We start from the raw sequence: 20,782 nt of genomic DNA, 5'->3' as shown, positions 1-20,782 counted from the left end.
CTGCCCCCACTATGGTCCCAGGTTGCTGAGGGTCCTGGCACTTGCTGGTCATTGCTCCTGCCTGTGGCTGCTGGAGAAGGATGAGCTCCAAGCATATGCTGCTTCTGTCCCTGTGCGCACGGGCTCTGGCTCCACACTGGCCCACGTCTTTGGCTTAGCCCCTCGTGTGGTTGTCTCTGACACTCACATCTCCATCACCATCCCTGCTTCCCCTGTGACCATGCCCCTCCATGCCTCTCCACTCCTTGGACTGCTGATGATGCTGGTATGCTCAGGGCAGCCAGTGGCCTTATGGCTGTAAGTCCATCCATCTCATGTTGTGCCTCATTCAGATTCCTGTGTAGTGATCTACCATGTCCTCTCAGTGCCATCCCTCCAGGCCTTTAGTCCCTAGCCTCTCCTGCACCCTTTGAATGAGGAACTCTTGCTGGATGTCCTTTTGTTTGCTTAAAGACAAAATTTTGAGCTGAGCCAGTCCTGGGCCAGTGACATAGCAACAACAGAACAGACAAGAGTATTTGTGATCATACTGTAAACAGTGTAGCTGATTCAGAGCCAGCCTTCGATCTGGTACTGCATGAAATGCTGTGCTAACTCTAGAGGGATCAAACATGGGCTCAAAAGTTTTCCCCAGTGTCAAATGCAGCTCCCATGGTCCCACAGTTCCAGAGCGATCTTTTACAAACTCAGCTTCAGGGAGCAACTTCTTGGAAAAGCAGCTTGAGAAAGTCAGCAAGGAGCAGCTTCTCCTGTCTTCAGCCTGTGTGGCAGGGGCAGTGCCAGGAAAGCATGCCGCCAGTCCTGACCCGCGCTCCCACTCCCACCCCTGCCTCCACCTTCCCACCCCCTGGCATTCCTGCTTCGGTCCTGTCCCATCATGCAGTTTGCTATGCATGGGCTCCCTGCCAGGAGGAGCCAGGCCACCTGCAGCCACTTGGGAGCCAAGGCCGTAACCGTGTATAGGGACTTGGTTTCCGTAGTTGGAGTTTGCGCAAGTTTCTGTGCCTGTGTCTAAGAACAGTTATTTGCAGTTGATTTTTGTTTTAGGAACAGCAGTTGGATGAAAAGGATGCCCGGCGCTTCCAACTTAAAATCGCAGAGCTAAGTGCCATCATTCGTAAACTGGAAGACCGTAACGCCTTGCTGTCGGAAGAGAGGAATGAGCTGGTGAGTTGTGAGTGGCGGGCGGAGGTGTTGGGATGGCAGGGACCACATTCCGACAAGGAAAGCCTCACTATCAGAAGCCGCTGGGGGCCAATCTCCACACCACACGCACCCTGCTGGTTGCTGTTCTATGCACTGTACCTGCCGGGCAAAGGTAGCCTGAATTCTTCACCTGTCTTGATGTGGGAAGACGCTGGCCTCCACGGAGCTGCGCCACTGAGACTTTCCAGTGACCTGAGCTCCCAGAAGGTGAATGGACAGCTCAGAGAAGCCAAGAGGCTTCTTCTATTTTACAGTAGCTCCTGTGGTAACACACTAGCCTTCATCCCTGTCTAAAGACAGAAAAGGACTCTAATTCACCTGGACACTGGTCAGGTAGAGGGCAGTAGCCGGTGGACTCTACCTGCAGCCCTGCCATGCTTTACTCTGTAGATACAGTTGGCCCTTGGGCACAGCCAGCTGTGTGTGTATGTTCAGAGACAAAATATTATAGCCCATTTTCTGGACCTCCCTGTGTAGCCTTGGCAAGCCTCAAACACAAAATCCTCCTGCCTCTGCCTCTTGAGTACCAGGTAAACAACCACAACCACAAACCACCACACACACCTGGCCAAAAAACACTGGATATTCATCTGTACTGAGCATACACAGGCTGTTTTTATTCTCTAAATAACTGTTCCCACAATACTTACTTTGCACTAGGTACTGTGCACAGTCAGATAACCCCAAGCACTCAGGAGGATGGTGCAGATTGGATACAAAGTCTACTCTACTTTACAGAAGGGACCTAAGCACTGGACATGCAGAGCTCTGAGTGTGTCCTGGACCTGGTCCCTGTGGTCACAGGCCCTTCTTCTTCTTCTTCCTCCTCTTCTCCTTCTCCTCTTCTTCCTCCCCTCCTCCTCCCCTCCTCCTCCTCCTCCTCCTCCTTCTTCTCCTTCTTCTCCTTCTTCTTCTTCCTCTTCTTCCTCCTTCTCCTCCTCCTCCTCCTCCTCCTCCTCCTCCTCCTCCTCCTCCTCCTCCTCCTCCTCCTCCTCCTCCTCCTCCTCTACTTCCTCTTCCTCTTCCTCTTTGTCTTTTCTTTCTGATGGGGCACAGGCCTTTAATCTGCTCAATTTGTTTGCTCTGTGTAGAGGCCATATCAATTTCCCATCATGTAAAGAAACTCACATTATACAACTAACTTTTCTTTCAGTTGAAACGTTTAAGAGAAGCTGAAAGTCAGTATAAGCCATTGCTAGAAAAAAACAAACGCCTCACTCGGAAAAATGAAGACTTGTCTCACACTTTACGACGCATAGAAAGCAAGTTGAAGTTTGTCACTCAGGAGAACATGGAAATGGTGAGTGGCAGGCAGGTCAGTGGGAGTGGCCTGGGCCTCCGGCCAGCAGTGCCCCTCACATCTCTGATTTAAGAACAGCAACACATCTGCTTCTCTGTGTGACTGCATGATTTAACAAGCCACCAGCGGGGCTCAGGCATCTGGGCCTTAAGCTCAGGGTCTGGTCCCTTGTGTGTTTGTGGGCAAGAAAGCAAGGCCAGCCAGTGCTAGGTATGAGGCCTCAAGCAAGGACAACCACGCGAAGGTAGAGCCTAGTGTCCTCTGGGCCCCTAAGCTGACCACACACCCTCCCCACTGCCTACAAGATGCTTGGGAAAGACAGCTGTCGGCTCTGAAAATCCAGATGAAGGTAACAGAGACCCCAGAACCCCAGCATGAGAGAGACAGAGGAGGGAGCCGGCCTGGCCTGGAGCACTGACAGGGAGGAGTGCTGGCCACTGAGAAACTGCAGTGCAGGTGCTCTTTGTGTGTTCCTCAGGCCTGAAGCCCCAGAGCCCAATGGGCAAGTTTTAGGAAGACTGGACAGAGGATCAGGAGCAGGTGTAGAAGCAGGCGAGGGGGAGGCAGAGGGAGCAGGGCCAGGGGTGGGGGCAGGAGCACCCTCAGTCCCCCCCCCCCACGGGTGAGCTCAGTCCCCCAGCCCACAGGTGCGTCCCCCCATCTCTTCAAACCTGAGCTGAAGTAGCAGTGAGTCTAGAATAGGCATGGGACATGAAACAGAATGGGTACAGATGGCTCATACTCAGGGCGTAGCTGTATCCCTGCGTGGCCAGGCTTTCTGGGAGGCTATGGATGCCCACGTGTGGTATCCTGGCTGCACAGTCTGCCGCTCACCATGGGATTGGCCAGGACCCAGGCCTGAGTGTCCACCAGCCTCTCCAGCTGGCTGCTCCTGGGCCTGGACAGGGGACCTGAGCAGCTGGTGCGGCCAGCGGGGTAGGTCCTTCACATCCCTCCATCCATTTCAGCCCCGTCACTGTTGGTGTTTCAGAGGCAGAGAGCTGGGATCATCCGGAGGCCCAGCTCCTTAAATGACCTTGACCAAAGTCAGGATGAGCGAGAGATTGACTTCCTGAAGCTTCAGATCCTGGAGCAGCAGAACCTCATTGACGAGCTTTCCAAGGTGAGGCTGGCTGTGGCTTCTTCCTCCGGGGCTTCAGGGCGGACGTGGGTGGGGAAGGGTGGCAGGGCCATCTCACACTGGCTCCCCAGCCCGCTGTGGTCACTGCTCCAGGGGGCCTTCCTGGGTAGGTCTCTGTCCCTGTGATGCTCTCCTGACACCCAAGGCACTCCCAGGCCAACAGCACTGCCTCTTAGTAACAGATCGTCATCGGTTAGCATGCCTGCTATTCTCTCAGGGTTCTAGAGCTACAAGTCCAAAGCCAAGGTGTGGGTGGGTGTGCACCCTCCAGAAGCTCTGGAGGGGGTCTCTTCTCTCCCCTGGGCAGCCAGGGAAAGAAGCAGGATCTCCTGGCACTCCCGTTTCTAGCTCTGTGTTGTGGCTTCCCTCCTCTACTGTCCCCTGTAGGCATTGGGCTTAGGACGCACCCTAGTTCAGAATGATCTCATCTCAACATCCCTTACTCAATGACGCCTAAAAAGACCTTTCAGTTCAGGTCCATTCATAGGTTCTGGACTACAGGTACACTTCTGGGCGAGGTCACTGTGCGACTCACTCCAAGGCCGTGTCCTTGTCCCTTGTGCTGCTGCTCAGGTGTGCACATTGCAGGTCATGACATTCTACAGTCACCCCAGGGGGGGACCTTCTGCCCTTGTAGGGTCCTGGGTGAGCCCATGCTGAGGTCATTTGATAACAAGCTGTCTTTGGCTATTCTGTGTCCTTTAGAAAACAGCAGTGTCCTGTCCCCTGCCCCCCCCCCCCCCCCCGCAGTGACTCACCAGGACCACACAGCTGCAGGCAGCACTGTGGCAGCCTTGCCTGGCCCTACCTGGATCTGAGATCCTTCCTCATTCAGTGACCCAGCTGCTGCTAACTATTTGACAGGGAAATAGGAAGAGAGTAGGATCTTGGATCACATGTATACATGATTTCAGTTTCCTCTAGGCCTCGCTCTCCTGCTCTGAGTGAGGGAAGGCCCACCCTTCCTAAACAGGTTCCTAGTGCCCAGAAAGGTGCTCAGGTGGCCCTCTTCAAATGGGCCTAACAAAGAAGGAAGGACTGTTGGGCCAGACTCTCCCTCTTGGTCAGCGGTGCATGACCCCGAGGACTCTGTAGTAACTTGATTCTGCGGTTAGGGTGAGGAATTGGGTGCTACTCCAGGACTCTGCCAGCCCTTTCAGATCCGGGCCTGCCTGGTCAGGTCCATGACACGCTGTTTTCTTTCCTAGACCCTGGAGACAGCTGGCTATGTGAAGAGCGTGTTAGTGAGTACTGACCACCATCTCTCCTTTCTGGATGCTGACCTTGCCCTGTGTGCATCTGTAGCCCCATTCTGGCTGGTGCTTCCTCTCTTCCTGGGCAGTGGCCGCCTTGGGTGCCCTTCCTCTCGGCCCAGGTGGTGCATGGGTTGGGAGCTATCACAGTGCTTGCTTCCTGACCAAGGCTTTTCTGTGGTGAGGCCAGAAGGAGCAATGCCCAGATGAGATGGGCACTCTGGGGATTATATTCCTGAAGGCCAGAGTCAGGGGGACGTCCCCTCTGGGCTCTCACTCCCTATGGATTCTTCTAGGCAGCAGGGATGGGTGGTAGTCACCTGACTGGCAAGAGGCAAGACAGTTTGTATCCCTGCAGTAAGCAATCTGCCCACAGCGACTCAGGAACTTGGTCTCCACGCAATGGTGCTTCCCGAGTGGGAGGGGCTTGGGCTGTGTCCTCCAAGTCCCTCACCCCTCTCTCCATACACACTGAAAGTGATGATTGCACAGGTGGCGGAGAAGAGCTGAGCCACCCTCCTTGCACACGCTATGGTCACATCAGTAATCTGCCTGCTTGCGCCATCTGTGGCAGCCCCGGTGACGAGGCAGAAACTCTGTCCCTGCATCTCACACGTGAGCCAGCTACTTACAGAACTTCTTCAACTGGTATTTTCAGGAACGTGATAAGCTGCTAAGATATCGGAAACAAAGGAGGAAGATGGCGAAACTCCCCAAGGTAAAGGAGGAAACGTTGGCTCACAGCTATCAGATGAATTTCTAAGCAGGCACCAGTGGCTCATACCTGTAATCCTAATTACTCAGGAGGCTGAGATCTGAGGATCGTGGTTCAAAGCCAGCCAGAGCAGGAAAGTCTGTGAAATTCTTATCTCCAATTAACCACCAGAAAACCAGAAGTAGAGCTATGGCTCAAGTGGTAGAGCTCTAGCCTTGAGCAAAATAGCTCAGGGACAGCACCCAGGCCCTTAGTTCAAGCCCCATGTTCAACAGCAACAACAACAAAAACCCAGTTTGTAAAAGCTGCTTAACAGAAAAGAATCTCTTTCTTTGTAGAGAAAAAGAAAACAATTTTAGGACTTTTCAAAATGGTTACTACAAAATAGGACTCACATGGTCTGTTTGTAATTTCAAATTATGTTAATTGAGCTCAGATTAACCTAGCAGAAAACTAAGAATTATGTTTATTTGGGGTTTATTAGAGCTACAATTACAAAACAAATTCCATTGAAATGGGCCCCTCAGTTTTACAATTTTTACCTGACCGTGGTTGTGTTCACAGCTCAATCAGGAGGGGGCGTTAATTCACTTGCTGTCAGGAATTTAGGGTTTAGGCAGAGTTTTAAGAAAGGGGCTGACCTGGCCTCTCCGTGGGCACTCTGTGGAAGCAGTGAGGGCTCACAGCTGTCATAAAAAGCATGACCTGGGTTCCAGACATTGCCTTTTGGCCAGTTCAGGAGGTCAGCATTTTCCCTGTTACACGCAATGGCTCAGTTCAGCAGCTAAGCCTGGGACCTGGTCCAACAAGGCCCAGTCCACTTTCACAACCCGGCCAGTGCTGCACATATGGACTTCCCTCCTCAGCCAGTGCAAAATCCCAGCCTTGACTCCGGGGGAGATGTGATTTGTAGGCACAATCATAGTATTGAGGATGCAGAGCCAGTAGCTACAAGACACCGCTCTCCTCTCTGCCCTGTGCAGGATTCACACCCAGGTCTCTGAGGCTGTACGCTTGGAGGACTGCAGGCTTGCCTCCTTCCCTCGGGTTTATCAAGGAAACATGGAGACTCTGGGACTAGTGTGCCACCCTTTCAGACAAACCTGTGACTTTCATGTAGGGCGTTTTGGGAGCCATCCCCAAGGTCCTTTGGTGCCCTTCCTGCAGTGTGTGTGTATGGTTTGCAGTTGCTCTGTGGTGCACCTCCAGCAGCCACCAGCTCTTCCTTAGCCGTGGACACAGGGAAGGATCTCAGCCACTTTGGGTGTTTGGAAATTGTCTGGAAGCTCCACTGAGTAATGCCTAAGCAGTCCCAGAGCTTCTGAGAGAAGGGGGAGGGAGATGAATTCAAATAAAAGGCCTTAGGGATGATCAGTCTGCCTAGAGACGGGCTGCACAAGGCACCAGCTTGTGTACGCACTGGTCAGTGATGGCAGGAATACTGAGGGGCCAAGGAGGGCCTGGGGTGGCAGGAGGAGGCCAGAGGGTAGATGAGCAGAGCTGGAAATTTGGTGAGAGAGCCTCAGGTTAGTGCTTGCTCAACTTGGCCATTTCCTGCATGCTCTGTGGAGAAGCTTGGAAAATATTGGGGTGCAGAGAAAGCCTTTCTCAGAGTCTGGGGCTCCACTCACCAAGGAGAGGTGGCGACTCAGTGAGAGAGGCGTGGGGAGGAGGATGGCCAGAGCCCTGCTGGGCAGAGGCTGAGGAGGTGGGCGCCCATGGGTTGGCCTGAACCACAATCCTCCTGTTTATACTTCTTGAGTAGTTGGAATGTCAGGTGCATGCCACCATGCCCAGGTTTTCTGTTGAGATGCAGTCTTGAGGACTTGTTTTGTCTGGACTGGCTTGAAACTGATCTTCCTGATCTCAGCATCCCAAGTACCTAGGATGACAGATAAGAGCCATCACACCCAGTTCGACGATGAAACCTAAGGCTTTTGAAGGCAAGCAGTATGGGGAGTCTGGAGGCCCACGAAGGCAGGCCTTCTCAAGCTAGCTGATAGAGAAGCCATTTTGTTTAATCCAATCTATTTGGTTATAAAACACAACAGAAGTGTGTGACTGTGACGGGAGCACCCAGAGCAGAGGGACTCACTGTCCACAGACACTCTCTGTGTCTGCCCAGTGTGCATGAAGGTCATGTCTGGACCTTTCTACTTTTTACTGTTATTATATAGTGGTGTACAGAGGGTCACAGTTACACAAGTCAGGTAGCAAGTACATTTCTTTTTGGACAAGGCCACCCCTTCCCTTGGTCTTTCCAAGATTTTCCCTCCCATCCCCACCCACAAGTTGTATAGTTCATTTTCAACATCTGTTCCCCCTTCGTCCCTCCATTTCTGTCCTGGGGCCTCTTTCTACATAGGACTGTAGACCGCTTTCCTGCTCTCCCCCATCTCTGGTTCCCTTCCCCACTGCACACCCCCTCCACCTCCTGTCCTGTCCTCCACTGCCCTCCCCCTCCCCCTCCTGTCCTGCCTCTTGTTCCCAGTCCTCCATTCCCTTTCCATCTCTCCACTTCCTATTTCTCCCTTGTTTCCAGTTCCAACTGGCTCCCATATGGACAGCAGCAGCTCCCCAGGGCTGTTGCAGACAGCAGTGGGATTGTGAGGGGGCCTTTCCACGGGAACCAAGCCTTGGCCCCCACACTTGGGCAGCAGGAAGGGATGGCAGGAGGAGGCCTAGGGGTGCAGGCCAAGCCTGGTCTGGGTTTGCACAAACACGTGGCATTTTGGTCCTAGCCGGTTGTGGTGGAAACCTTCTTTGGGTATGATGAAGAAGCTTCCCTGGAGTCAGACGGCTCTTCCGTTTCCTACCAAACTGACAGGACTGACCAGACCCCGTGCACGCCCGATGACGACCTCGAGGAGGTGAGTGCCAGGGCTTGTGGGACGGATGTGGGACCGTGTGAGGCATGAGGCCGCAGGACTGCAGGCACTGCTCACTCGGGGCAGAGAGCTGTGTGAGCCACCGTGGTAGGACTTACTTCTGCACGGTGAGGAGCCCTCCGCCAGTCTGCACTGTGGGCTGTAGAGGGTCACTCCTTCCTTCCACCATGGAGCTCAGCCTCTCCAGTGCAGAGGGTACTGAGGGCTCCCACCCTTTTACAGCATGCCCAGGAAGGTGGTGCCACACATGGGAAGTGCCTGCCTGCCTGCCTGCTTGCCTGCCTGCCTGCTTTCCTTCCTTCCTTCCTTCCTTCCTTCCTTCCTTCCTTCCTTCCTTCCTTCCTTCCTTCCTTCCTTCCTTCCTTCCTTCCTTCCTTTCCTCCCTCCCTCCCTCCCTTTCCTCCCTCTCTCCTGCCAGTCCTGAGACTTGGACTCAGGGCCTGGGCACTGTCCTGAGCTTTTGTGCTCAAGTCTAGTGCTCTACCACTTGAGCCACAGCTCTACTTTCAGCTTTTTTTTTTTTTTTTTTTTTGTCATGGGGCTTGAACTCTGGGCTTGGGCGCAGTCCTTGTGCTCTTCAGCTCAAGGCAAGTGCTCTACCACTTGAGCCACAGCACCACTTCCAGCGGTTTATTGGAGATAAGAGTCTCACGAATTTTACTGCCAGGGCTGGCTTTGAACCACGATCCTCAGATCTCAGCCTCCAGAGTAGCTAGGATTACAGGCGTGAGCCACCGGCGCCCAGCTTACTTTCAGCTTTGGTGCTTAATTGGAGATCAGAGTCTCCTGGACTTTCCTGTACAGGCTGACTTCAAACCATGCTCCTCAGACCTCAGCCTCCTGAGTAGCTAGATTATAGGGATGAGCCACTAGCGCCTGACAGGTGGCACTGTCTTACTAATAAAAATGCCAAGTGTGCTCCCTACAGCCCCTACTGGCCACCCTCAAGTCCAACTTAGCTGCAGGCCAGAAGCCAGAGTTTGCATTGTTGGAACAGACTGCTGTGAGCAGCCTAGCCACGTGGCCTCTCCTCCCTTGTCCATCTGGAAGCCTCTTCCCTGACTTCACCCAGAAGAGCAGCAGCCCCAGCTGTGCAGGGTACTGCTGGGCTGTGGGGCCCCTCTGATGCTGCCTACCCCCCTCTCTGCAGGGCATGGCCAAGGAGGAGGCAGAGCTGAGGTTCCGGCAGCTGACCATGGAGTACCAGGCGCTGCAGAGAGCCTACGCCTTGCTGCAGGAGCAGGTCGGAGGGACGCTGGACGCAGAGCGAGAAGTTAAGGTCTAGATGACTTCTACTCCGTGACATTCCAGCGTGCTAGGCTCCTTCTGCTTCTCCTGGGCTCCTGGCGGGGACACTGCTAGCGGCAACCTTGCTGCTGGGCTCCCAGGTGGTGCTCACTGAGGCTATAAAACACTTGGTTTTGCCAAGTCTGGCCTGGGGTACCATATGTGCCATACCGCGGTGGGTGAGGGTCTGTGCACTAACCCTGCTGCGCACGGGCCTGAAGCCCTGGAAAGAAGCCACTGCTGTTCCATGAGCAACTCTGCCTGGCACGGGGATGACATGGAAACTCCTTTTTGGGGTTTGCTAAGATTATTCTTTCAAGGTTTGAGCTCAGACATGGGCTGCCTTTATCCTGAGCCTGGCTGGCAGGTCCCTCCTGCCAGCTCCACTGGACACTCCCTGGGCAGCAGGCAGCATCAAGACATGGCTGGTGGGGGGAGGGGCAGGAGCCCCGCTAGCCACTGGAGGCTGTGCTGGCACCCGGCTGCAGGGAGAGGAGCTGGGAAGGGGCCTCTGGCTGTCAGTACTTCTGCCCCTCAGCCCCCTACCCCCCCCATGCCTGTGCCCCACGCCCCCATGCCACCCCCCCACGCCCCGCACCCTCCTGTGCCACCCCTCCACACCCCACCCCCATGCCCCACGCCCCCATGCCACCCCCCACGCCCTGCACCCTCCTGTGCCACCCCTCCACGCCCCACCCCCATGCCCCACGCCCCCCATGCCACCCCCCACGCCCTGCACCCTCCTGTGCCACCCCTCCACACCCCACCCCCATGCCCCACGCCCCCCATGCCACCCCCCACGCCCTGCACCCTCCTGTGCCACCCCTCCACACCCCACCCCCATGCCCCACGCCCACACCCCACACCCCCGTGCTACCCCCCACGCCCCGCGCGCTCCTGTGCCACTCCTCCATGCCCCACACCCCACACCCTGCACCCTCCTGTGCCACCCCTCCATGCCCCACACCCCGCGCCCTCCTGTGCCACCCCTCCATGCCCCACACCCCACACCCCGTGCCCTCCTGTGCCACCCCTCCATGCCCCACACCCCGCGCCCCACACCCCCCCATGCCCACGCCCCACACCCCTGTGCCACCCCCCATGCCCCACGCCCCCCTGTGCCACCCCTCCATGCCCCACCCCCCATGCCCCACGCCCCCCCACGCCCACGCCCCATGCCCCCGTCCCACCCCCCACGCCCCGCGCCCTCCCACACCCACTCCCCACACCCCCGTGCCACCCCCCACGCCCCGCGCCCTCCTGTGCCGCCCCTCCACGCCCCACGCCCCCACGCCCCACACCCTGCACCCCCACGCCCACGCCCCCATGCCACCCCCCACGCCCCGCGCCCTCCTGTGCCACCCCTCCACGCCCCACATCCCGCCCCCCACACCCCCCATGCCCCATGCCACATGCCCCACCGTGCCACCCCTCCATGCCCACACTCCACCCCCCATGCCCCATGCCCCATGCCCCCCTGTGCCACCCCTCCATGCCCACACTCCACCCCCCATGCCCCATGCCCCATGCCCCCCTGTGCCACCCCTCCATGCCCACACTCCGCCCCCCACACCCCATGCCCCATGCCCCCCCGTGCCACCCCTCACGCCCATGCCTCCCCATGCCCCCATGCCCCCCTGTGCCACCCCTCCACGCCCCACGCTCCCCACGCCCCCCCATGCCACCCCTTCACGCCCCACACCCCATGCCCCACGCCCTGCGCCCAGGTGGCAGCTGCTGTGGAGTTGTAGCAAGAGCCACGTAAGAGGCAGGCCACATTCTGGGGAGGCAAAGGCTCTCCTGGGCTGTGGGGCCTTGAGGATAGGATGAACCCACATACCCCACCTGCCTGCAGGGACTCCACCATGTGGGCTGTGGGCTGGATGGAGGGCAGACCTGAGAAGGAGAGGACCCCTAACAGCTCAGCACCTAGCTGCATTCTCCAGGGACCACCTGACCCCTGCTGACTCAGACAGGGTCTGCCCCTGTTTCCTGGGAGTCTTGTGATGGTCCCTGTGTAGAAGTTCCAAGAAAAGGCCTGGTAGGGTGGGGGGGAGGGTCAGACCCACCTGTCCACAGAGGCACTCCCTTCTGGCTTGGAAAGCTGAGATGGCAACAGAAGAGCTGTTTATCTGCATAAAAAGGGACTTCAAGGGTTCCCTCTTTGGATTTTTTTTTCTGGTCCTGGGGCTTGAGCTCAGGGCCTGGGCACTGTCCCTGAGCTTCTTTTGCTCAAGGCAAGCACCCACCACTGAGCCACAGTGCCACCTCTGGCCTTTTCTGTGTATGTGGTTCTGAGGAGCAGAACCCAGGGCTTTGAGCATGCTAGGCAAGCGCTCTACCACTGAGTCACAGTGCCACCTCCGGCCTTTTCTGTATATGTAGTACCGAGGAGTAGAACCCAGGGCTTTGAGCCTGCGAGGTGAGCACTCTACCACTGAGCCACACTCACCACCTCTGGATTTTTTTTTAACCTAAGTTTTGTATAATCCTCAGAAAAAGGAAAACTTATCACGTGATCTCTAAGTTGTTCAGGGCCCGGATCACAGGCTGTGATTCCACCCTGCTCTTTCAAGACTTGTACCTACTGTCTCTATGACACACATCATATACCCTGGAAACTCCACCTGGAGAGAACAGGTGCAGCTATGGTGGTGAGTGCCCGTGCGCAGTGCAGCCTGTCAGGTGCCCATGAGTGGTATGGCCCTAGTGACCGCAAGTTAGGTCAAGGGAGCAACTTCACAAGTGGGGCTCGCTCGTGAACCCAGACAAGGGACAGGCTCTGAGGAAAGTCACATCCGTGTAGTCTGCCATGCAGAAAAGGCAGCAGACCCAGCGTCCTAAGCCAGGGGCAGCAGTGTCCTAAGCCAGGGGCAGCAGGCTGGTTGGCTCCCGCAGATCTGCTCAGACAGCCCCTTTGGGTCATGCCCATCTGGCTGGCACCAGCAGGGTTGAGCACACACAGGGCAAACCACCCTCCAGCTCTTGCACAAGTAAGCAAGGATTTTACCTAGAAGCCCTTAGAATTGATCACAGACATTGCTCCTGATCAATTGCTTTGCACCTTCTTAGCTGAACCCCAGGCAGAGCCCTCCACAGCAGAGTCCTCTGAAGCTCATCCCCATGGGCATGTCTGCCTGCTCTGGCTGTTAGAGAAAATTTGAAGTATCCTTCCTCCCATCCTACAGACCCGTGAGCAGCTGCAAGCAGAAATGCAGAGAGCACAGACTCGGGTGGAGGACCTGGAGAAGGCACTGGCCGACCAGGGCCAGGTGAGCTCCTGTGGGCATCGGTGGAGGCTGACGCCCTCCCCTGTACTGAGGTGTCCCTGAGAACCTGGCACAAGGGGTGCCAGGGCCTTTTCAGGAGGGTGGTGGGCATGGACACATGCATTCGGGGTGGGCACTTTGGTGCATTTGCAGCTTGTGGCTACACTGCGATGGGACTTCTAAACCAGAGGGAACGTCATGGCCGGTGGTGAGCAGGCATCTTGAGCCAGGCCACGGAGGGGCTTGGCCACCAGTCCTCTGAGTCAATGCCAGGATTTCAGGTCCCACAGCCAAACTGCAGGTCCAAGAGGGAGCCCTGAACCGCTTCTCCAGGAGCTGTAGATTTCCTGATCTGGGGTTTCAGGGCACCCATCTTCCCAGTGCAGTGGGCTGCCCAAGGCCAGGTGACACATGTTGCTGGCAGCTTGTCACAATCTCATCCCCACTGTGACTGCCATCTCTGGGCTCTTGTGCCCCCATAAAGGCATGTGCTCCCGGTGGCCCCAAGGCCTGAGCACAACCTCGGAGCTTCAGGACCACGGAGCGGCAAGAGTTGTTGAAGGCACACCAGGAGAAGGGCGTGCTTCTCTTCCCCAGTGCGGGGGCCCACAGCTGTCCTTAGTATGTTACCTGCCAGGTGAACACTACACATCCATGCCACATTGTAACACCCACAGTTCCGTACCACAGAGCCTACCGCACACCCGGTAACTGTACGTGGGCCTGTGCCCGTGACACTGACCGAGGGCATGGCCTCACGAAGCCATGCAGACCAGCGGGCAACCCTGGCCCAGCCACTACAGGGGCCCCTGAGGCCCCTCCCAGAGGCTGTAATCTCCTGTCAGTGCCTCCTGTTGGAAGAAGAACAGTAGCAGAGAGCTACTAGCTGGGAGCTAGGAGGAGTCAGAAGGCTTGTCCTTCATCTGAGAAACCCTCTGACCACAGCGCTTAGGCAGCTTCCCTGGAGCTCAACGCTGAGGCAGCTCAGCCCTCCTCCTGATACTCGCATAGCTTAGAGATGCCCCTGCCACAGGGGTGAACCAAGGACATCCAGAAGACACGGGGCTCCTTTGAAGTCAGATTTTGTGGCAGGAGCAAAGGAAACGAGTGTCCATCCTTTGACAGGACACAAAGTGCCCTCTGCCCACCTGTCCTCAGTGTGAAGTGGACAGGACCCCTACATCCCATCCACCCCCGCTTCTCTGCTGTTCCACCTAGTGTAAGTCCAGGACGACCTCCATGCTGGACTAAGGGGCTACCCGTGGGGTGACCCACCCACCCGAGGTGCCCTCTTGAGGCAGGCTGCTGTGGGAAACCATAGGTTTCCATTACGTGCATGCTGCCATGAAGTAGCTGTCTTGGAGGGTGGGGTGGTTCTGTGCTGGCCAGAGGCTGGACAGCAGCTCTCCTGTGGGAGACAGATGTGCTCATTTCAATTCTCTTTTCAAGGATATGAAGTGGATTGAAGAGAAGCAAGCCCTGTATCGAAGAAATCAAGAGCTTGTAGACAAGGTGCGTCTTGGCCCGGTACATGAGTGTGCAGTAGTCCTGGGGCTGACACAGGCAGGCCTGGGCACAGGGCCCTCCGCCTGTCCATGGCTCACCCTGAGAAGTCCACGGAGCCCTGGTCCACTTCCTCCCTTCTGCTTCACCATTGAGCAAGGGCTGCATCTGTGGCATGCTATGCCATGCCACTCAGCTCCACAGAGGTGGGGGGGGGCGGCGGTTGAAGGTGCTGCCCTGTAGAACATGGCATTCTCTCTGGGTCAAGAAACATCTCAGACCAATGCCCCACATAGAGGCTGGACATCCTTAGGGTCAGGAAACATCTCAGACCAATGCCCCGTGTAGAGGCTGGGCATCCTCAGGGTCAGGAAACATCTCAGACCAATGCCCCGTGTAGAGGCTGGGTATCCTCAGGGTCAGGAAGTCTCACACTGATGCCACGTGTAGAGGCTGGGCATCTTTAGGGTCAGGAAATGTCTCACACCGATGCTCAGGGGAAGCACCATTTGAGGGCCCACCCTAGACCTGTGCTATTTCTAAGACATTGTATTCCTGACTGGGCTAGGGCAGCAGCCCTGGACCCAGGCTCTCTGGACCCCCAGGTGACAAGAGGCTCCAAGAATGCCATTCCTCACTGTCCCCCTGCCCCCTTCCAAATCCCTGCTCTGAGCTTTCAGGTTGGAAATGTTTTTCTGATTGAAATGAGTCAGAAAGTGTGTGGCGCAGTAGGCTGCGCTCATGACTGCTGTAAGGGGCCACCATACCGTCTCCAAAGCATGCACAGAATTATAGTCTAGGGGTGCATTATGTTCTGGGGGTGTCTGCTTCCTCTATGACCCCTTCCCTTTAATTCAGCCCACCCTCTGGTCTGGATTTAAGAGGGGTTCTGCAGTTCTGGGAGCCTTAGTCTGAGGGTGATTTGTTAGATGATAGTGGGCAGTTGGAGGCCATCCCAAGGGTATATGGAGACCCCAGAATGGTTGGGGCAGGGGGCGTGGAATGAGTCCAGAGGTAGGAAAGCCAGAGCTTGCTTAGGAGGCCTCTTCATCTCTGCACAGTACTGGTGTACACACGCCTAGTCAAGTGTACTTGAATAGAAACACACTTTATTTTATACACACTCAAGTGCTGGCATGCATGTGAAAATAGTTGTGTGTGAACTTAACCTATGCGCATTTATACAAATGCACTCCTAAGTGGATTTATGTGAATTTATACCCGTGTACAATCTCAGACATACACATAAGTACTGTGAGCACACAAATGCTTGTATGTGATCTTATACTGATATATACTCACACAGAGACACACACGTAGGTACTGTGTACACACAGGTCCTGGCGCTATTGGTGCCCCGCTGAAGCCGGTGGGGAAGTGCAGGCACCGGCCCTGGGAAGAGCACGGTGCTGGCTGGACAGGCTCCTCACAGGAGTCCTAGGCCCCCAAGTCCCAGGGCAGTGCCGCTGACCCCCAGGCTCAGAGCTGGGAGTGTGTGCATGTGAGTGTGTGTGCGTGTGTATGTATATGTGTGTGCACCACTTGCCCACAGAGGTCATGCTGTCCTCACGGGGCTGCCGAGGCCCTGCATCATGGGGCACTGGTTGCCCCACATCAAGTTTACTCATCACTCCCAGGGACTCCCTCTGTGAAAGCCCCACAATCAGCCAGCAGGTCAAGTGCAGGCAGCAGCATGGCCATGGTCAGACCCTGGCTCCAGGAGCTTAAGGAGTTTGGCCTTGGCATTGGCTGCATCTCTGCTCAGGGGTCCTGTTCACAGCACCCAGGCCCCAGCCTCCCTGCTGTGCTTAACCAAGGGGTAGAGATGTAGCTGAGTTCACAAGGACACTGAATGCTCAGGCCACATGTGCACCGGGGAGGCCTGATGTCCCCAGCCGCTGTCACCGTCACGGGTCTCTAGGGAGTGGAAAACACTCTCTTCTCACCTTATCTACCTTCTGCTTTCCAGATAAAACAGATGGAGACAGAAGAGAGCCGGCTGAAGCATGAAGTCCAGGATGCAAAGGACCAGAATGAGCTGCTGGAGTTCCGGATCCTAGAGCTCGAGGTAGGGCTGGCTGCAGGTAGTGCCCAAGCTGGGCAGAGAGGCCTCTAGTGACCAGAAGCTTGTCACCGGTGCCCTGTGCTCTGCTGTGACCCAGAGGGGAGGAGAGGAGGAGCCAGGCTCCTTGGGGGAAGTCAGACTGGAGGTCTGACTTTCCCTGTCCTTGGGGGTGAGGGGAGCTGGGCAGTGTGGGCTGAGTACCGAAGAAGCCCCACGTGGGTGCGGCCCTGCAGGTGGCACTCAGTCGCAGCCTTCCATCTTAGCCTGGTGGCAGCATGCCAAGTCCTCCGACTCACCGGGGTGCAGAGGCTCTGGCGGGCTCTGTGGGGATGGCCTTTGTGGACTGGGGCTCCTGCTCGTGGCCCTGCCTGGGAGGGCCATGAGTGTCACAGCTGGTGTCAGCCCTGTGGGTGACGCCCCACCCACAGTCTCTTCCCAAGCCTTCTGACAGTCCCTGGGCCTCACCCACAGAGGCACAAGTGAGGTCAGGGATGAGTACTCCGGGCCAGGGCTGGATGGAGCCAGGCTCCACAGGCCTGCCTGCCCGGGCTCCTCTAACGCATGACTTATCTCGTGCAACTATCTGAGGCCACTGGGGCTGCCTCAGGTGCGCTGCATTGACTCCCTCCGAGTTGTATGGTCCCGGCCAGTGTTACCCAAGCCTGGCACAGCCCCCAGGGGAAGGAGGAGATGGAGACAGAGGCCCATGCCCACACCCAGCCTCTGTCTCTCTTAGGAGAGGGAGAGGAAGTCGCCTGCCATCAACTTTCACCACACGCCTTTTGTGGATGGAAAGAGCCCTCTTCAGGTGTACTGCGAGGCTGAGGGCGTGACGGTAAAGCCCCCTCCCACCCCCGCCCTGCCCTGGCTGCCTGGTGGCTGCTCACACACCATCTTGTCCCTCTCTTTGCCTCCTAGGATATCCTGGTCACAGAGCTGATGAAGAAACTGGACATCCTGGGAGATAACGCCGTAAGTGTATGTTGCTCTCCTGACTTGTGCATGCCTCCCCATGCCAGTCCTCCCCAGCCCGGGGCCCTGGGAACCCCACAGAACCCCACCAGAGTCCAGGGCCAGAGCCTGCTCAAAATGGCCCCTGCACTGGGGAGGAGTCGGCTCCGCACTCACTGGGCTGCCCGTTGCACACACCCAGCCTCCAGATAATGATTCTTTCAGTCACGAGGTCTCAGTGTCTGGAATCACTCTTAGTATTTTTCCTCTTCCAGTCCCCCAGTGGAACAGGAAATATTGTTCTTAGACTATCCCAAGACTGTGTGGTTCCATTTCCTGAGTTTGAGAGAAGCAGCACAGGTCATAGATAATCACCAACTCTCATTTGAGTAGGGTTTAAATGTCATGGCAAGCTTCTCAAAGAGCACTAATTACCAAGTGGGCAAAAAGTACACCCTTTCATCTCCACTCCACGATTCCATCCATCCCTTATTACCTGCCCATCTATCCTCCATACAGCTTCCTCTGTCATTCACCCTTCCATCTACCCTTCATCCTCCATCCTCCATCCATCTATTCATCCATCTGTCCACCCATCCTTTATTATCTACCCATTTATCCTCCATCCTTCACCCTTTTATCCATCCTCCTCCAGCCTCCATTTATCCTCATCAATCTTCCATTTCTATTCATATCATTAACCCTCCACTAGTCCTCCAAGCATGCATTCATCCATCCTACATCCATCCCCCATTATTCACCCATCCATCCACCAGTCCTCTAGTCTCCATTCTGTACCAATAACCCCTCCGCTGATCTTCCATCCATCCATCCATCCATCCATCTACCCATTATCCATCCATCCATCCATCCATCCATCCATCCATCCATCCATCCATCCATCCATCCATTGTCTATCCATCATCCATCTATCATCCATCCATTTATACATCCATCCATCTATCCATCGTCTGTCCATTATCCATCTATCCTTCCATCCATCCATCCATCTTCCATTCTACATCCATCCATCCTTCATTATTCACCCATCCATCTGCCAGTCCTCCAGTCTCCATTCTGCATCATTAACCCTTCAACTGATCTTCCATCCATCCATCCATCCATCCATCCATCCATCCATCCATGGGGGGGGGCAGAGGCCAGGCAGGAAGCACTACCACTCAGGGGGCAGGGACTCAGGCAGGGAGCCCCACCACTCAGGGGGCAGGGACTCAGGCAGGGAGCCCCACCACTCAGGGGGCAGGGACTCAGGCAGGTAGCCCCACCACTCAGGGGATGGGGACTCAGGCAGGGAGCCCCACCACTCAGGGGGCAGGGACTCAGGCAGGGAGCACTACCACTCAGGGGCCAGGAGGCCATGCAGGGAGCACAGAGGGCAGAACGGGCCCTTCAGCTATTCTGACATCTGAGCTTTGGCCTGGCTTGGTGTTCAGGTAGACTCCTTCAGTCATCCTGAAGCCAGCTGCTCAGCCCCCTGCCCACCCATCCTGCCCATCAGTGTGTGCAGGGGAGCGCAGACTGTCCATCTCCTTCCTGGGAGGAAGGAGTGGGAAGCTGCCAGCTAGATTTGCAGCAGCAGCAGAGCTGAAGAGGGCAAAGGGGCTCCTGTCCACCCATGGAGGGTGGCACCAAGAACAGGGCCTGCCCGAGTCTGGGTGCCTCCTGCTGTGGGAAGTGCTTTCTGACTTTAGGCCTCACTCTCACTCTGGAGACGCCTGCCCTTAGAAAACTCACTGTCCAGGGAGGGTGGCAGGGACAGGGTTTCCTAAGCTACCTGGTCCCAAACCAGGGAAGTTCTGGGGGTGGAGTGAGTCCCATCCCCCCTGGTGCCTTGTGCACTAGGGCCAAGCAGGCAGACCTGACACCATAGGATTTAGGGTCTGAGCATGTGAGGGGTCCATATCCTTAGGGAGCCTCAGTTGGCTACAGAGCCAGGCTGACTCTCAAGGCTGCCTGCACAGAGTCCTGGCTCAGACAAAGACAGGGACAGGACAGGAGCTGCACTGGGAGCCCAGGAAGGCACTGTCCCCAAGGTGCAGCTGCCCACTTAAGACTTTGGAAGTTCCCAGGCAAAGAGAAGCAGACAGGGCCCCAAGTGGACAGGGTCAAGGGCAGAGGGCATCAGAGGTCTAAGTGGGGCATGCTGCTAAAAGTATCCTTCAGCTGCAGCCCCGCCCTGCCATGTCCAGCCATCACCCAGCCCTACACCCCCAGGACACTGCCCGTGACTGTGCCTGTGCTCTGCTTTTGTGCAGAACCTGACCAATGAGGAACAAGTGGTTGTCATACAAGCCAGGACTGTCCTGACCTTGGCAGAAAAGGTAACAGGGTGGGGAGGGAGGTGCAGGGTTGGGGCAGGGAATGGGGCTTAGTCCAGGCCAGCCCCCTGGAGCAAGGATGGGGTAGCAGCTGGGGGGAGGTGGTCCACTAAGTCCTGGCTGCCAGGGGAAGAAGGGCACATGCGGGTCAAGCGGCACCACCTGCGCCTCTGCGGAGGACAGAGTTAACCAGACATTACCCCAGTGCTCACTCTGGCTCGGTCTCTCGAGACTTATACAGAATCTACAAAACCATGACACTTCCTGTTCAGCTGGAGTGGGCCACCCAACTGGGCCCTGGTCCCACCCCAGACCAGCCCCACCTGCCACCAACCTCTAGCCACAGGGCAAGAGTGCCCCTGGCAAATGGAAAATAGGCCACCCACTTCTCCTGTCTGTTCCCGCACCCAAGCCAGCATCTGTGTCTCCCAGGGACAGTGTTATGGGAGACATCCTGACACCAGGTGGAGCCTACAATGCCAGCCCAGCCCCGGTCCCCTCCCAGGCCATCTCTGTGAAGCAGAGAAAGGCATGCATCAGGACCTGTGTGGCTGGCCCTAGGCCTCACTCATCTCACCTTTCTGTGCCCAGTGGCTGCAGCGGATTGAAGAGACGGAGTCAGCCCTCCAGCGGAAGATGGTGGACCTGGAAAGCGAGAAGGTGGGTGGCATCTCCTATGCCCGTGGCTGGCACTGTCAGGTCAGATGCCCACGGCTGAGACCAGTCCTCTGTGTTTCAGGAGCTGTTCAGTAAACAGAAGGGCTACCTGGACGAGGAGCTGGACTATAGGAAGCAGGCCCTGGACCAAGCCCACAAGGTGGGAGAAATGAGGCCAGGAATTTGGTTCTTTGCCCTGTGGTGTGCC

At 56.4% G+C, this 20,782-nt stretch overlaps 1 protein-coding gene across 3 annotated transcripts in view; it reads left to right on the top strand.

The window, feature by feature from the left end:
• The window catches only part of Jakmip3 (Janus kinase and microtubule interacting protein 3), a 54,387-nt gene that overhangs the window by 22,823 nt on the left and 10,782 nt on the right, over positions 1-20,782 (top strand). For 2 of the 3 annotated variants that reach the window (XM_042672309.1, XM_042672310.1), the window contains 15 exons: positions 1,048-1,167; positions 2,360-2,506; positions 3,498-3,629; positions 4,856-4,891; positions 5,559-5,618; positions 8,357-8,485; positions 9,654-9,782; positions 12,979-13,062; positions 14,509-14,571; positions 16,532-16,630; positions 17,364-17,462; positions 17,546-17,599; positions 19,855-19,920; positions 20,509-20,577; positions 20,657-20,734. In XM_042672309.1, the coding sequence (XP_042528243.1) occupies positions 1,048-1,167; positions 2,360-2,506; positions 3,498-3,629; positions 4,856-4,891; positions 5,559-5,618; positions 8,357-8,485; positions 9,654-9,782; positions 12,979-13,062; positions 14,509-14,571; positions 16,532-16,630; positions 17,364-17,462; positions 17,546-17,599; positions 19,855-19,920; positions 20,509-20,577; positions 20,657-20,734 (1,365 nt within the window). The remainder of the gene's footprint in view (positions 1-1,047; positions 1,168-2,359; positions 2,507-3,497; positions 3,630-4,855; positions 4,892-5,558; positions 5,619-8,356; positions 8,486-9,653; positions 9,783-12,978; positions 13,063-14,508; positions 14,572-16,531; positions 16,631-17,363; positions 17,463-17,545; positions 17,600-19,854; positions 19,921-20,508; positions 20,578-20,656; positions 20,735-20,782) is intronic. The other variant, XM_042672311.1, reaches the window with a different exon arrangement.

The sequence above is a fragment of the Dipodomys spectabilis genome, unplaced genomic scaffold, assembly GCF_019054845.1.
Source record: "Dipodomys spectabilis isolate Male_0828 unplaced genomic scaffold, ASM1905484v1 ptg000693l, whole genome shotgun sequence".
Classification (NCBI taxonomy): domain Eukaryota; kingdom Metazoa; phylum Chordata; class Mammalia; order Rodentia; family Heteromyidae; genus Dipodomys; species Dipodomys spectabilis.
Note: the sequence above shows the minus strand (reverse complement) of the source record. Positions and strands in the feature narration are given on the sequence as shown.